The 17,427-nt window shown below is 34.3% G+C and overlaps 1 protein-coding gene across 1 annotated transcript; it reads left to right on the top strand.

The window, feature by feature from the left end:
• The first annotated feature begins 1,014 nt into the window (after nt 1-1,014).
• On the top strand, nt 1,015-14,238 carry LOC120344502 (uncharacterized). Its single transcript, XM_078112728.1, has 16 exons — nt 1,015-1,134; nt 1,798-1,947; nt 2,498-2,662; nt 3,003-3,140; nt 4,131-4,244; nt 5,217-5,411; nt 6,193-6,267; nt 7,199-7,387; nt 7,750-7,830; nt 8,192-8,353; nt 8,868-10,244; nt 10,606-10,946; nt 11,876-11,909; nt 12,248-12,390; nt 12,911-13,057; nt 13,491-14,238. The coding sequence occupies exons 1-15, from the start codon at nt 1,131-1,133 to the stop codon at nt 13,037-13,039; spliced, it is 3,297 nt and encodes a 1,098-aa protein (XP_077968854.1). The 5' UTR covers nt 1,015-1,130; the 3' UTR covers nt 13,040-13,057; nt 13,491-14,238.
• Nucleotides 14,239-17,427: the final 3,189 nt, after the last annotated feature.

Raw genomic sequence — 17,427 nt, 5'->3', positions numbered from 1 at the left:
TTACTCCATAGTGACACCTTGTGCCCCATCACTAATTAATTAAGAACTCGCTAATTATACGACATATTTTGCCCAAAATCAATAGGCTTCTGGTCCGAGATAAGATGAATGCACATGCAAAATCTGAAGCAGATTAAATCTCGCTTTCGTGAGATATCGCGTGCATCTAACAGACAAACATACATATACCTATCAACATACTTACCGATTGAAATCGATAAGTGATGAACCGATGAGCAGTATCTCTGGTATTTTTTTTTTGGGTTTTTGTCCAGGTGTAACAGGTTTTGAAAATTATTTTATTTCTGGATGTATTCTTTTTGTCACAGATTTTAAACATCATTCAAAATAATTATTTTCATTAACAATTGAGCTTGAGCCATTTTTGGCCAGTTTCATGTCGTTTTCAAATTAAGATCAAATATGAGCAAAATGGAATATTTTCCATACTGTTGTTACTAATATTTATTTACCACTTCAGCATAACTGACTTCATTTATGGCATAATAAAAAGTCAACATCGCCCACGCTCTTTCTACGAATATACAGTATATCTGAGAGAATTTATTTTCAGTCATCAAGCATGATTTGGGAAAAAAGTGTTGTTAATACAGGACCATGCATGTTGTCATATTTATTATAAAAAGCTGGGAGTACTAAGGTTAATGATTAAACTGTGTGTGTATAGCCGGCTGAATTTTTCTTCTTGTCAGCAGAATATATAGTTTTATTGGGATACCCATAAAGAGCATATAGAAAATAGGACACAATTTAGTTCAAGAAAGTAGAATGCTTAAATAGAAAAATACAACATTGCTAAATGCAATTTAAATATTTATTATTCAAGTCAAATGTGAATTACAGTACTAAATTGTGAAGGTATGAGCAAGCACACTGTATATTTAAAGCAGTTTGTAAGCAGTTTATTTTTTATGGATATGGGATTATATAGTGCTGTAGTGGCTCATTCTTATTATAGTTACATTTTAAAATGTCTACTCTTTCTATATTTACAGATAATACAAGATACAGTTTTTAAAATTTTGCGAATATTATTCAAAATAGTTCGATAGTTTGAATTAAATAAAGAGAAGAAAATTTCTAAACCAGCTTGAACAAATATAGCTGAAATGGGTGAGTTACAACTTTGCTATCGTTCAGTGATTATGATTACATAACTGAGCTTGGCCCAAATAATGGCGCAAGTCATTTGTAGCTTTTGTGAAACCCAGGAGGATATATGCATTTGCAAAACACGTATATAGTTACTTTTGCAAAAGCTTATTCTCTAGCAATAAATGATTAGAAAGCAGCAGCAGCGCAAGGAACAAAGAGGGTAGTAAAACCTTGGCATGCCAGAAAAATATTATTTGAATAATAAAAACCGGAAATTAAAATTGCAGTAAGATTTGATTTTTGTGGCCTTTAAAATCTTCAAAATCAAGCAATTTGTGACCCTCATTCATTCTGTCTAACTTATGACTATTCTGTAACTATATTTTTACGACATCTTATATGCCTTTCACCCAGAATAAGGCTTTGTAGCAGTGATTTCTTTTTTAATTTTTATCATTTCACTCTTTGAATCTCCTCTCCTCCTCCACTGGTAGAGAATTACTGTAATGCGACAATTGAATTATATCTGTATCAAAAGTATCCAACTCGTAGGAATCTGAATCATAAGGTTTTTACACTCAGTCAGTAGATGTGACTTGAAAGCTTTCTGCTTTGTGTTAATATTGGTATGGACTGTCTGGCACTATTTTATATGTCAAGTAAATTTAACCCATATTTCAGATGAATGCAAAGATGATGACAAAATTGAGGACGTGGAACGTTCAAACACTTTCACGAAAACATCCAAAAAAAATGATCCTTCTGTGTTGGACAAAGATGGAGTGAACAACAAATCCCCAGACATAAAAGATATTTCACACACTGTTTCAGGTTAGAAATTGACCTTTATTTTTAATTAGGGAAAAGGTATTTTGAAAGGTCCTCCCATATGGTAAATCCCAAACTGTTGTCGAATTTCCAACTATTACCAATGTTTATGAACTAGTGATATCATGATTTGATTGTGTTGCACTTGTTTTCTAGTAAAAAAATTCCTGTGTTGTAATGATCCAAACTGCTGTAAATGCCAAGATTTTTTGGTGTTCCACAAGTACGATATGTGAACCAAGATGGCGGACGCCATAACGTGGTATGTGTACCTGGTTAGGGTTAGGCCATATTTCAGGTACAAATACTATTGGAGTCACGTGGCTAGTCCCCAAACTCATAATAGAACTAAAATAAGGAAAATTGGAATAAAATTATGGCCTAACCCTAACCTGGTATACATACTACGTTCCGATGTTTGCCATCTTGGTTCACATACTTCGGGAGCACAGAGAAATGCTTTATCGTAAATGGGATTAGTGAGTTTTATATTTGTAAATATAAATAATATTTAAATTTATTAAATGATTCATTCAAATATCATCTAATACAGATGTACCCGATTCCTTACCTCCACCATCGATTGCACAGCTTAGAGATGAAGAGATAACATCTAACATTCAGCCTATCCTGCGTGTTTGCAAACCAGCTTGTGATGTTCCATCTTCTGAAACTGATTCTTCTTCAGAAGATCACATTTTGCAAACAGAAGCAGGATGTAAGTTCAAGCAATTTATGGACAAGCAAAAAATGAATGTTTTGTTGAAGCTATTTTTTCTGGGGCAGCATAGTTGAAATTGAATATATACTATTCAAGTGCTATTTCGAACTCTTCTTTTAATATATCTAAGGTTGTATCAGCCCAAGTACCTCCTGCTAGAAGGAGCCTATAAGACTTGAATCCATTGTCTTTTAAGTATTGTATTCAGATTTGATGAGCGACTGGGCTTGAAAAATTTCATTTCAGCTACTATTTTTTCAAATGCATGATTGATACGTCAAGTATAATAAAGCTTTCACTGTAATGCACATTATGTATTTTATTATTTACATTCCAGGTATGGATCAAAACGAAATCCAATCCACAAGTTTGGAATCTCCAGGTACATCCATGGCCAGACTGAGGAGCAAGAATGTTTCTTTCAAAGAGAAGAATGACAACAAAGATGTAAAAGTCACTTCATCAAATGATTCAGGTTCATAATTTCAAATGACTAATTTTGGTGCTCATGTGAAAATTAAAACTTTATAATTTTAGTAGTAACACTTAAATCTACAAGTGTTCAGATCAACTTGTGCAAAATTGATATTGCGCTGGTAATTGAAGAAATATTTACCTGAAGAATTTTTTTAAATGTCACATGATAACATATAAAATTTGGACTGTCAAACAGATTATTTGATACAAGCTTTATCAATTTGTGGGTCAAAACAAATAAAAATGCTAATAGAGGCATCATCTGAAAAGCCATAAAAAGCACCAGTTTGACTATTAGATTGACTAACAAAGTGACAAACTAGTCTCTGCCACCTGGTGAACAGCTCTTCTTTGTTAGATCTAGTCTGAAATTATTTGAGACATGATACTTACGGTAATCATGCTATTCCCATCCTGATGTCTTTCTATGAGTTCTATTTTTATTTAAAGTAATGGACCTTGTTTGAGACTTATGATTGAATTTAATTAATCTTACTTAAAACCATGGCTGCCTCTCAACTGAAGGCTAGTCCAGAGGATACTGACTGACAATTTACGGTAATAGCATCTGAATGGGTATTGGAGAGTTAACCTATCACCATTTACGTGACTCACCTGTCAGAGTGAGTGAGCAATCCTTTAAGTCAGGGGTGTGCGGCCCTTCATACAGCAGGACCAAATACAAATAACTGGGTGAAACCGTGAATTGCTCCTTTATCATAGGCTTTTTAGTAGTTGCATAGGCTTTTCGCAGTCCGCACAATTATTCTATGTAGGCCACATTTGGCCTGTGGGCTGCAGGATGCGCACACTTGCTTCAACACATAATCATACTATGAAAATGTGATTTCACGAAGGGTAAATGGTATGGAAATGTCAAGTATATTTTTAATGCTTTAGTTTTATGTTCCAACTGACAAGGTTATAATTTATTGTGAAATTTTACTTCGAATATCTTAAGATTAAAATTTATGTTTTCACAATATAGATGGATCATCATCATCAGATGATGAATGGTGTACTCCTCGAGGTTCAGAAGCATCTTTGACATCGAATAAAGCAGCGATCTCTAGTCAAGAAACAGATTCAGATGCATCCATTGGTATTTAAAATTTCATTCTTTCATTGTCTATGGTAATAGTAATTTTATAATAGTATAATCTTACTGGTTTGATATATTTTATTTTATTTGATGTAGTTTGTGGCGGTTATTACTTATCGATCTTGATCGGTAAGTATGTTGATAGGTATTTGTCTGTTAGACACTTTCGTATGTTAGGCGATATCTCACGAAAGCGAGGTTGAATCTGCTCCAAATTTTGCATGTGCATTCATCATATTTTGGACCAGAAGCATATTAATTTTGGATGAATTATTTGTATAATTAGCGAGTTATTAAATGATTAGTGATGGGACATGCGGGGTCGCTATTGAGTCAGAGCGAAGAATACACGCCGCTAAATCGATAAGTCAGCGGTCTCTGATAGCTATCTTGTTGATTTTCAATTGCTAATGCAGTAATAGGCAACAACTGTTCATCTCTTTTTAAACTAAAAATAGGAAATGTTGAAATGTTGTAAATGTGGTTCATATTCCTTGTAAGAGGAAGCAAATTGAGCAACTTAGTCAAATGCAAACTCGGCTTTGCTTTTTTATGATTTACTTAGACTCAAGAATATAATTGTGTTAATATTCAAGTGTGGCGTAACCTACTTAATTTAATATATCATGGGTTCAGGAGATGTACCGTACAAAATTAATACAAGCAGTTCATTATAAAAATGTTGCTGTGAAAGATAAAAAAAAACTTAGGAATCAGCTCTCAGATGAGAACTTGCAAAGTTACCTTTTACTTGCTAAAAATTAATGAGTGCTTAAATGATCCAACATGTAGAATTAATGTATTTATACGTTTTTGCCCATTTCAATAAACAGTTTCCCCCCCCTGCTATACACTATCCTGTATATTTTTCCTATAGTTGTTGGTATTGTTTAGAGTTGTAGCTGAAATACTTTTTGCTTCTGCCTGAAATTGACATGTTTCTTGTAATAATATAGTCTCTAATTTTAGCAGATGAAGTGGAAAGAATTGAAGATGTTTTCTACAAAATATCCAAGAGATTTTCCTCAAAGCTTTTCAAAGTTTTTGCTCAGGCTGGAACTGGACTTGCATTGAGCATGGATGAAGTAACATCTATAATAGAAGATAACCAAGAATCAATTGAAGAACAGAAAATACAAATGTTATGGCTTTGGAAAGAAAAAAATGGTGGGTTTTTAAAATGACAGTATCTTTTCGAATAAATCCAATTTTGTCTATCGAAATATTGTCTATTGCAGCGGTTCCCAAACTATGGGTCGCGACCCACTGGTTGGTTTCAAAAGGAATCTTAGTGGGTTAAAAAGATGTAGAAAGCTTGTGATTGTGACATCACACAATCTTGAATAGTGGTGCGATCTTCACTTTACCTCAGGTCATTGAACATTTCCTCTCCCACACATTTTAAATTCATTTTAAGGGTGGGGTTTAATCAAAATCATTTTTAAAATTCGTATTAGGTTTTATTTTCAGGCCAGGTCTTATTTTCGAAGAAATACGGTAGTTTGGGAACCACTGGTCTATTGGATAAATAACATAGCAAATTCACAATGAAAAGTGTTCTGAGTAAAATTTCAAACAAGATAATGCTTTAAGGGCATTATCATTTTTCCATTTGAAACTTATTTGCCAACTTTGTCACCAATTAACAAATGTTGTGGTTCAAATAAAAAATCGTATACTTAAATAAGTGGTAAATAAGTGTGGGATTTCCATCCATGAGGAGCATATTTGAAAAAAGTTTGTCAAACACTAAGTGAGTGACTGCACATTTTTTAATTCAAGTCAACTCATTTACATTATTTGAAAAATCCTAATATTTTTAACTGTGTATGGTAAGTCTGCTTATGGCCTAATTTACAGCAGTTTACCACATAATTCTCATGAGGCCCTTTAATATTATTATGTTTTAAATAATTTTGAAATTTGAATAAAGTTATTTTGTATTCAGGTGCAAAAGGCACTCAAAAAAATATAAAGGACATTGTTGAACAATACTTCAAAGAACAGGGAAATGAACCTACAGGTGAATATCATGTCACTATGCTTTAAAGCAGTGGTTCTTAAACTGGGTTCGATCTCCTGGGGTTTGGTGGAGCTGTTCCAGGGGTGTGACGAAGGTGCTCTGAAACAGTTGCATATTATGAGACTTTTTTATCACCCTGCATACTAATTATGCAAAAATAACTACAGTTCATGATTAATTTGCGACAATGAATAGTTTATCGCAGAGCTTTACCCGAAATTATTATGATCCATTCAGAACAACCTCGATATGGCGCCGAATTAATCCTATCTCCATTTCTGTAAAATAAAACAATTGGCAAACGATTTTATTCGCATTTCAGCGCAGTTTAAAGTTTGAGAACAAATTGCTTGAACTACCAACGTTTATGGGGCATATTATCATCTTTCGGATTTTCAAAGTTATTTTTTATCAGTTTCCGCCGGTTCACCCGCAGAACTTATACAACAAAAACCATCTGCTCTTTCTGCCACCAACGCCATTGTGACAAAACAATGATTATACCCACATGGTTATTGATATCTAAGGTTTCATCACAATGTTCATATTCTATAACCTTGCAAGAATTAGCTTCCGCTTTATTACGTTACAGTTTGGCTTCTAATTTCAATCGTTCAGTACGATGGGGTTCAGCGGGAGCTTGCAGAATAGCGCAGGGGTTCGGCAGGCTCACAAAAGTTAAGAACCACTGCTTTAAAGTGTTTTGCCCATTTTATAACTTTTTACGTATAACACATTATTCATATCAGGGGTGTGCAAGCTACGGCCGGTGGGCCAAATGCAGCCCACAAGAAACAATTATGTGCCCCTCAAAGAAGTGCCAATTTTGAATGATGTGAGGTCTGCGAAACGAGTTTTTAATTCAGTTTAATCTGGTACGTACCAGTGATTCCAATCCATCAGATCCATATTTTACAAATTCTTCGTTAAGGCCTACGGTTTGAGGATATCTTCATGGAAGTTCTCCGAAGATTTGCAAATTCTTCCCAATTCAAAAGATTTGCAATGTCAAAATATGGCTTGTCATTAAGTTCTTATGAGGTTGGAAATATTATTGAAGATTCTAAATCAGTTGAGGAAAGAAACCTTGAGATGCTTTGGCTTTGGAAGCATAAGAATGGTAGGCTTTAGTATTTACAGAATTTTGAGTGCACTTCAATATTCACAATTCTTAAATTAAATATAAAAAATATTTCTTTCTGAATAATATTATTTCACCAACGTCGAAGAATTCTAATACTAGCATTACTCAGTTTTATATATTAGTGTATGATTGGTGTATTGGTCAATGAACATGTATATTGCCTTATATTATTTTTTTACTGAAGTGCTAGGAATACTGTTGTCTTTACTTGTTGCAGATCAGTAACATCACTATACATGTTCTTGAAATAATATTAATAAAAATGTTGTGATATTTTTTGTTATGTTGTATATTGGAAACATTGCTTTTTACATTTTTTTTATTCAAACCGTTTTCAGAAGAAATTGCAACTACACAAAGAGTTCAAAAACTCGTTGATGATTTTTTGAACGAAAGTAGCGACGATGAATCTGAGGAGGGTAAGAAAAATTAACATTATGTAATTTGGGAATCTATTGGTTTTGAGCCAAAAATGTGTGGTGACTGTATATTTTGGTGTGTCGTTCCATGCGTTAGTTGAGAGCAAATACTTTTCTTAATACATAAGAATCTTCCTATTTTTTTAAATCTAGTATCTGGTGCTTTGTCAAAGCATGTGGTAAATTCTAAGTTGCAAAATGACTTTTGAAGAGGATAGAAGTAAATATATTTTTACTACCAATTATAAATTTCATATGACTCCAGCACTACCATATGAAGGATCAGTAATTGGTATACTCATGATGCAAGCCAAATTCCTCTCCGTACGACGCCTGCATGAATATCTTTTTTTTCGACTAGATGAACCGGGTGCATGTGGTGGTGTTCCTCTATTTGAACCCCAGTCAACACGCGTGCCAGAATTCAATAAAGCAACAGAACACAATATTTCAACAGTTAATACCACAGAAAAACAAACTGATGAAAAAAAAGATATGAAGACACATGAGAGTAATGAGTCTGGTGAGCATCAATTTTGACATTGTCAGTCAAAGAATCTCTCTCATGAATCTTCAAAGAGTGATTTTTAGAGCAAAAGATTTGTGTTTATTTATTGCTTTTCTAGTTTGATTTGATAAAAATTTTATTGTGCAAATATGGGTGGCTCAAACTTTTGTTCTCTTATCATCGATCTAGTTCAATGTTCTGAATGCAAACTCCATTTGAGTAAGAATTTTCAAAAATATATAAATTAGAGCTATTTTAGTATTTGGAATTTTTTTATCAAATATTTAGCGTCAAAGATACCATTCAATCTCAAATTGTCTCTAGATGACAGATACTCTCTATAGCAAATTTGAAAAATCAAAGGTTTACTTTTTTGAGTGTACAAACAAACATCAGTTGTTAGCTTAGTTGCGAAGTTTCATATGCTAGAAATGATGAATGAAGGATTTTCTGAAATATTGTTTTGGCATAAATAGCAATTTAATTGTCATGCCATCATGCATTTTTAAAATACTTCACTTCTTTCCAGATGAAGTTAATGAATTCAAAAGAGTTGTTAATTCATCAACCAGGAACACCGTGACTTACTCTTTTAAAAGAAAAAATCTAGCGACTATAGATTTTGATGTCAGTCCAGAAACTAGAAAAATTGATTTTTATGGAACAACAGTTAAAGAAACAGAATACAAGCCAGAGCTTGGTTTCAGTCAACAAACACAACATCAGCCTGGCCTTGGATGCAAACGTGAGAATTTTTTTCAAAGCCCTGTTGAAGCTGCTATACATCGAGTTGTTATTATTGGTGGTGCAGGATATGGCAAAACAGAAATGCTGAACGGATATGCTGGAGATGTTATGGACCAAAATATTCCACTCCTAGCAAAAGTTGAAGTCGTTCTTCATAGAAACTTTAGAGACTTAGAAGTACATGAAAAAATAAGTCCTGGAAAATTTTTATTTGGACACCTGGACATGAGTGATGACATAACTGAAGTTGGTGTAGATTGGATTAGAAAAAATCCTTCAAAGTTTCTCCTTGTTCTGGATGGGGCTGATCAGTATTCATTACCTGATCATCTTGGAAAACACAGTAGAAATATAAACCATACCCAAGAAGCTGATCCTAAGCTTATTCTTAATAGCATCTTATCTGGTGACTTGTTTCCAGGCATTTACATTCTTTACTCTTCCCGTGAGCATGCCATTCGTTTCTTTGAAGGAAAAACACGTGCACAAAAAGTTATTGCCTTAGCAGGATTCAATAAAGAAAATGTGGAAAAACTTGTTCGAGGTTTCAGTGGTGAACGAACAGATGAAATCATGAGCCATCTTGAAATGAATTCTCCTCAATTACTTTCACTTTGCTCTATTCCAATGTTTTTGATTTTTACTGTGACTATTCTTCTAAGATACAAAGATAAAAAACCAGAAACATTAACTGAAGTTCTCATGCTTGTGCTACAAGATTCTTTTAAATCAGAACATATCACAATCGATCAAAGCAAAACAGGTTTAACAATCTATGATGTCATGAACAAGTTGAAGGAAATGTCATATAACGGTACTAAGAATAAAAGAGTAACTTTCACAAAATCGGATTTACCCAATGGACTAACGGCAGAGCATTTCAAAGACATTCTCATAACAATTCCTGGCTCGGTAGGAGAAAACCAGAAGCTGGTTGAAGGACATTTTATATTTCTGATGCAACATCAGTCTTTGCAAGAAGCTCTTACAGCCCTTTTTATTGCTGAAATGTCTTTGCGCAAATTCAAAAGGTTCGTTTCTGATCAATTATATGAACCACACTGGGTAGTTGTCCGCAGAATTTTATTTGGAGTTATTGTTAATCCTAAAACTTCAAAACTTGCTGCTGGAATTGATTCAAAAGTTGGAATTTTTCAAGGTTAGTTAGTCTTAAGTAATTAAACCAAATGTTCCCATGTTGCATTGGTGCTCAATTGAGTATAAAATGGTGAAAACAAACTCATAGGCAAAAATATCACACAAACAAAACTATTTCATTGTTCCTGGGAAACATGTAAATCTATATTTCTGAATGAGTTATGTAATTTGGTGACTTTGCTGAACTAAAAGGCTGTATTGATTTTAATCTTTTCATCAAGTACTTAATTTACAGATGTAAGCTGCTGCTTTTCCAGAGTGAATATTTGAAAATGACTGATAAAATTACGCATATTTTATGCTGTATAAGACAGTTGTCATTGCAACATGTATTAAAAACATTCTTGTATTTTCATTTGTAGGCAGAAATGTGGAAGAAAAAAAGCAAATTTTATTGTCAAGTATCAAAGAATTGGCTAAACCAGGATGGTTTAAACGAAAATACAAAAAAATTAAAAGAGTACAAGACGAAGAGCTTGTTGAGCTCATTCACACGGTCAATGAATGTGGTGAAGCAGCTAAAAACGTCATAAAATCATCTTTCCAAAAAATCAATATTCTAGATTCGTTTCTCACAAGAAGTGATGTTTTTGCCTTGTCATCCGTTGTAGGTCGTTGCTCATTTATACAGGAATTAAAGGTTCATTTATCAATTGATGATCTTGAAGTTATGTGCTCTGTCTTCGAACGATGCAATGTCAAGGTAAATTAAACAATGGGAAAGTTCCTAATATACAAGGTGTTAAAATGTAACGCAAAATTTTACGTCATTGCAACAAATCATGTCGGAGGAAGCGATTCCAACTGAACTCTTAACATAGAAAGCTAATTCATCATACTTGACTTTCAACAAACTCAGTTTTAGAATCTTCTTTCTAAATTCTGATTACCATAGCCTTGCATATCAAAGAAAGGTTTGTTTTGGTGAGAAGAACTACTTATCAAGAAACAATGCATCAGAAGCCACAAGGTGGTGAGAACCCACCTCATAATTCTACACTAATGTGACTTATTTGTAAATCTGAAAAAAGCGTTTCTGTTGCTTAGGAAGCGCTGCGAACAGGGTTAGAATATGCGCGGGAATATGTTATCGTTTTTCAAGTCCAACGCTTCAACCACTCGGCCATTATGCCGTGCTCTCTCTCCTCTCTCCCTTCGTATTTCTAGGGCGAGAGAGATGAAACACACAAACGAATAATGTAATTCATATTTAAAATCAGTTCAATGCGAATAATAGAATAAATAAAACCTTTAAAGATTAAATTTTGCGTTACTTTTTTACCTTTTTAAGATTAAATTTTGCGTTCCTTTTTTCTTAACTTTCAAGAAATAAATTTTGCGTTACTTTTGTAACACCCTGTTTTTAAAAAAACTATTTGAAGAGCATTTGTTTGCCAAACTTTGAATTTTGTACATCATATTCACAATTAGGAATGTACAAAGTCATCTCATGACTAAAATGATGTGTGATCAATATTTTATTAGCATTTTCCAAAGACCATTTTCATTAACTTTCACAAAATAAAATATAGAGAACAAGGATAATTTATATTGCAAATAGTCAGGTTAATAACCCGTGCTTAGTATTGAACTACTATATATTACCTGCAGAATGCATTTTGTTTATAACAGATCAAAAGAATGATTTTGCAAACAAACCTGGTAAGTGTACGATATATATTTTTCAAACCTAACATGGTTTGCTCTGTGTTATAAATAGTCTTATGAAATACATGATGTCTTGTTCTTTGCCACTGGTAACAATATCCAACATGGATCAATAATTTTTCCTGAGGCACAGTAATCATTTATAATGACAGGTAAATACATCTGTTTCTGAATATGATCACAGAAACATTGTACATTTTTATTGCCTAATTTAAACTAGATCAAAACTATGAATATGATTGCTACAAAGGGGAATGTGATGATACTCAGAATTTTCCACTGCTACTATTTTGTCTAGTGTTAGCGTATAATATTCTGAAATCTTTTTGATCCAAGCTACTGGTGTGGATTTATATGATTATGAAGCCATCCAGATCACCGGATTGCTACCATGTGTTATGGAATTGCTTGTGATCAACTGCTGTATAACATCATGTAAAGAAATGTTTCAAGAAAAACTGAATGCTCTACCTGATTCGGTAAGATAAAAATATTATTTCGGTGGTGCGCCATCTTGGTGCACATACTTCGGGAGCTCCAAAAAAATTATTTAGTAGAATTTATCCAAAGACGAGTATGGTTGGCGTCGGAAATTACCAAACGAAAATAAACCCTAGTTGGATGCATGAACAATTATTTGTTACATATCCATGGACTTGAGGGGGGAGGAAGGCGTAACCAACCAGTGGTTATGTGAACCATCCTACAGCGGCAAAGAGTTCAGCAATCCTCCTTTTCACATTTTTATCCCTATGGGATTTGGAACTGCGAATCTACTCAGGGTAATAAAAGGTGCGATGGCAAGCGCATTCCTAACGATTAGCCCAATGCGTCAAACCTCCGGGTCATTCCACACTAACATCACCTAACATAAGTTGATACAATAAATTCATATAAAATTAAAGTGGTTAGTGCAGTAATAGCTCGACAGAAAATTGACAAATTATAAGATTGTTTTGTGCAATAATATTGTCTTCAAAATTATATTATGGCTTTTAGAATCTACAGATCATATCCAATCTGGGTGGACATATTTGGTTGGAACTTCGACCAGGATCTTCTAATGAGATGTTGGACGGAGCCACATATGAGATACTAAAAAAAGATCTTATACTTTTAGAAGACTGAATGTAATGGACAAATACGGTACAGAATTCAATTGGTGTTCGTTCTAAAGAATGCTTTATTCAAGCAGCTAATCAAACCTATAGTGATCAATAAGACTTGATATTTGCATAGTGCAAACTCTCAAAACAGCCTTATCACCTAATATCATGTTCAAAATCTCAAACTTTTATTTGAAAATGTCTTGAGTTATAGAATATCACATGCATGAAATGGAATCACAGATCACAATTTCTTTAGTCTATTTTTCGTTTCAAAGCATTGTATTTAAACTTTTTATAGCCATAACATTTGATACATCAAATACATACGCATGTTTTTGGTCCCATTTTATCTTTAGTTGACCCATGTTATCATGTATAGTACAATACCGACATGTGGTAGCTCATGATATGATGATTATAACAAATTATGCTGTTCCATATGCTTTCTGCCATTATTTATTAATATTCAGGTACAAGATGCAGATGCCTACAAACAGTTCTACATGTGTTATTTGGCATGAAGTTGTCAAGATCAAAGTTACTCTGAAAACAATGCAAAAACCTATCTTGACCAGTGGCGATCTGTTAAGTGCACATACTCCTATCCTGTTGCATCTTTTCCGCTGGTTCATTAATCGGTATTCTGTAATTTTGAGATCTTTACATGCAGCACTGCATCAGGACTGACCCTAGTCCTGGTACTCTATTTTTATGAAATTTATGTTTTAATTCCACTACCATCCTGCTCCTCTGTTATTTCAGATTTCTGTGGTCGTTATATAAGTCTGTAAAATATTGTTTTGCAATCAGCATTATATGAGAAAAAAATACACACTCTAGTTCTTACATAACCCTAAAATCATTTTTGGTTTATGCAACTTCGATGGGCAACCGATGTAACTGAGAAGGGGACAGATCAATTGTATTGGTATGCCATAAACGTTGTGACAGCTTTTTGCCAGTAGCTGCATGTCAGTATTTTATAATAGTTCACTTAATGCTGGTTTTATTATCAGTTTTTAACACTAAAATGTTGGAATGTTTTGTGCATTAATCTACATTTATTCCTATAACGTTTTTTACTTCGATGTGATGTCTTATTATTCCTTTTTTTAATTTGAATATTTGAATTAATGTCACAGTGATTAGCATCCCTTTTGATTATCTTGTATATTTGTTTTGAACAATAATTAAAACATTAATAATATAATATCCATGCAAATATATTGAGTCATCGGCGAAGTTGAATATGTTTGCTGGGGAGCTAAGTGAAAGTAGGTGATACCAGATGTGTTACCTCAATGCTCCCAAATCGATTGGGTAATTGAATATCTAAGTCAGGAGTCGACAACCTTTTGTCGCTCGTGGGCCGAAATTAAGGGTTGCAAGTCATTGGCGGGCCGGACATATTTTTAGAAATTTAGAACCGACCGATTATTCTTTTTAAAATAGAAATCAAGCACTGACACATCTCTCTAATAGAATATAGATTTATTTCCTCATTGCATTGCATCTCGAAAAATTCCATTTAAATATTTTCTGCGTCATTGAATTATTTGTCTAATTATAATTAATTTATAGGCTCATTAAACGAGTAATTATGAGTTATATACTTATTAGGTTATAATATAATTTAGTCCACACGTGTCTCACAATGAATTATGTTACGTAAAGAATAAAAATCGCCAAAACAGCTGTTTTGTTTATATAATTCGAGGAAGTGCGCGTGCCGGATTATACTACTCCGCGGCCCGTAGGTTGCCCACCTCTGATCTAAGTCATTAGTTAGCAACCAGTATGCTTCCCAGCTTTTCATTTTAGGGGAGGGGGAAGGGTGTGTTTCTAAATTTGGAGGTTTTCACCTCCCATAAGGGTTGGTACAAGGAACTGCTCCCAACCGTCGAAAATTTTGTTGTTTTCTCTGCCGGCAAAACTACTTGTTTGAGGAAATGACGATGTTGCGTTGGATTATTAAGCGATTTCTCTTCCGTCGTGAAATTGCTTGTGAAATGCTTGATAAGTTATAAGTTAATTGCACTGGCGATTTATTGGCCGCCGGATTTATTGATTCCGAATATTCATTATATTGCATAATGTATATGAGACTGACTGACGAGTTTTTGCGAGTAAATGGTTTGAAAAAGGGTTAACTGTGGGAGAGTCGTCTTGTTCCCTTCGGGTTATTCAGGCGAGGCGGCGTGGCTTATCGTTCTAAGCGTTAGGAATACCCTCCTCTGATTATCCTGCGTGGGTTCGCAGGTTCGAATCCCAAGCAGTGATGGTTATGTGCGGGAGGATTGCTGGACTCCTCGCCGCCCGGGTGATTCACGTAGCCGCTGGTCGGTTACGGCTTCCACTATACCATCAAGTCCATATTTCCGAAAACAAATAACTAACTAATCCCATACCCGACATTGAAATCCAATGATCATGAATGATGGCATGGAATGGTAACCAGACGAGAGGCCGTGGTTCGCCATATGGTCAAGCCCTCTTATCTACTTTCCTCTCCCCTGGAATAAATTTGTAAATCCCATTATATTTGTAGAGGTTTGTACCCAATTCGGTACCATATCATAGGATAGGTATATCTCTGGGGTTCAAACCCCCACAAGATTAGCCCCTCAACCAGTGTCGAATTTTTTTCATTACCGAAAACTATCTAGCACAGGGATCAGGCAGGGACGAAGAGCCACATTTTGTACTGTATTAAAGCGAAGAGCCACATAATAAACTAGAACACACATGAACATCAGATATACCTTTATTGCAAAAGTCACATATCAGCATGATTATGACAGAAATTTACAAGCCATTTATCGTTATGCATGCTACTTAGTGAGACTTCTGGCATTCCTAAGATTGAACAAACCTCTTTAAATTTGGCTTGTATGTCGTTGTAGCCAATCGAGTGTTCAAATTGTTTTGCATTTTTCATGATTCTGCGAATATTAGTTTTCTGCGCTGACAGAAATTAAAAGCTACAACGCCAAAACGAGACTTGTTTGTTACAACTGACCCACTAAATATTGTTTTAATTTACTGCCGAAAGGCATAAGGTTTGCGGATAGGAGATTTAAAAAACTTCTAGAAAAGTTTGGGAACCACTGAACTATATAGATTAATACCCGACCAACTATTCACAAAGTTCATTATCAGAATGGAGTATAATCGACTTTCAAGCGAGAGGTAACGTTATGGCAGTGTCATCTCATCCTCAGTATCCCAAACCAAATGACGAGCAGCGTTTTTTCTACATAACTGCTCAAATCGTTCTTTTCGTAACAACACAACTTGAGTGAATTTGTTTTTAGACCGTTTAATATTTCTGCATACCTCTATTATTTATTCCCAGGTAAATTTTATTTGGATACTCACGTTCCAAGTTTACGTCACACCTTCAAAATGTTAGGGAGGAGAAAAGAGCTATTTGTCCTTCCACCAGAACGTAGAAAAAACATGAGATCTTCAAGATACCTCACCACATTTTGATATAAAACGATAACGACTTATTTAATATAGATTTAACAACAGGGAGGTTTTCCCGTGAAAACGCCGCGCGACCGCCAATTGGTTGTCGCGGCTCGCGGGTTGGAATGAAAATCACTGGCTTCAGTGACAAATGTGGTTTATCTTTTTGAACTGGGGATCAGAGTTCTCTGAATTTCCATGATTTCACCTCAATTATATATATGTATGTATATCCTCATTGTCTCTTAAGTGCGTTTTAAACCTTACTTACTATTCGCTTTCCTGATTCTGTAATCAGTTTTATTTATTTTGTTTTTTATCATTTATTTTATCGTCTTTTATGCTGATTATGGAGTCGAACTTATAATTTAATGTGCAAATGAATGAATTCAAGTTCGGTTATATTGTGTTTTCACTGTTTGAAGGAATTTTTAGCATTTCTTCAAGGTCCTTCACTTAAATTTTCAAAAATGTCCGGATTGTTCTCACAAATTTCGGTTGGCACGCGGAAGAACTTTTTCATTAAATTTAACCGCTCTTGCTCCGCAAGCCGAAAAAGGTTTCCCACCCATGAATCAGGCTAAACTTTTCCATCGGTGGTTTCAAATGACAGGTTGTTGAATGTTTCGAATTAAAGGGATAGTTTGAAACCTATATAACATTTTATCGACGTCAACTCGACAAACCACTCTTAAAATAAGCACCAAGAATTTTACAATGGTAAAGTATGGGAAGAATTTTCCTGGGGTTAAAGTATATAATTGTACAGGTTCGGGGTAATGTTCCCATTTTTTTTTATTCATTCTTGACTTTGTGATTATTCAGTTGTTCAATTCAATAAATATTTAGATACGAAAACTATTTATTATAAACAAGAGAGCAATACTCAAATATATGGACACGTCAATCCGAGAGAAGCAATCCTTATCTTTGACG

Source organism: Styela clava, chromosome 5 (assembly GCF_964204865.1).
Source record: "Styela clava chromosome 5, kaStyClav1.hap1.2, whole genome shotgun sequence".
NCBI lineage: Eukaryota > Metazoa > Chordata > Ascidiacea > Stolidobranchia > Styelidae > Styela > Styela clava.
The sequence above is the reverse complement of the archived record's forward strand: the minus strand, read 5'-3'. Positions and strand labels throughout refer to the sequence as shown.

What these genes read in the sequence shown, in the direction of transcription:
- LOC120344502 (XM_078112728.1), top strand. An exon ending in GCTTTGGAAAGAAAAAAATG is followed by an intron (nt 5,412 to 6,192) that starts GTGGGTTTTTAA and finishes TTTTGTATTCAG; the next exon opens with GTGCAAAAGGCACTCAAAAA. An exon ending in CGACGATGAATCTGAGGAGG is followed by an intron (nt 7,831 to 8,191) that starts GTAAGAAAAATT and finishes TTTTTCGACTAG; the next exon opens with ATGAACCGGGTGCATGTGGT.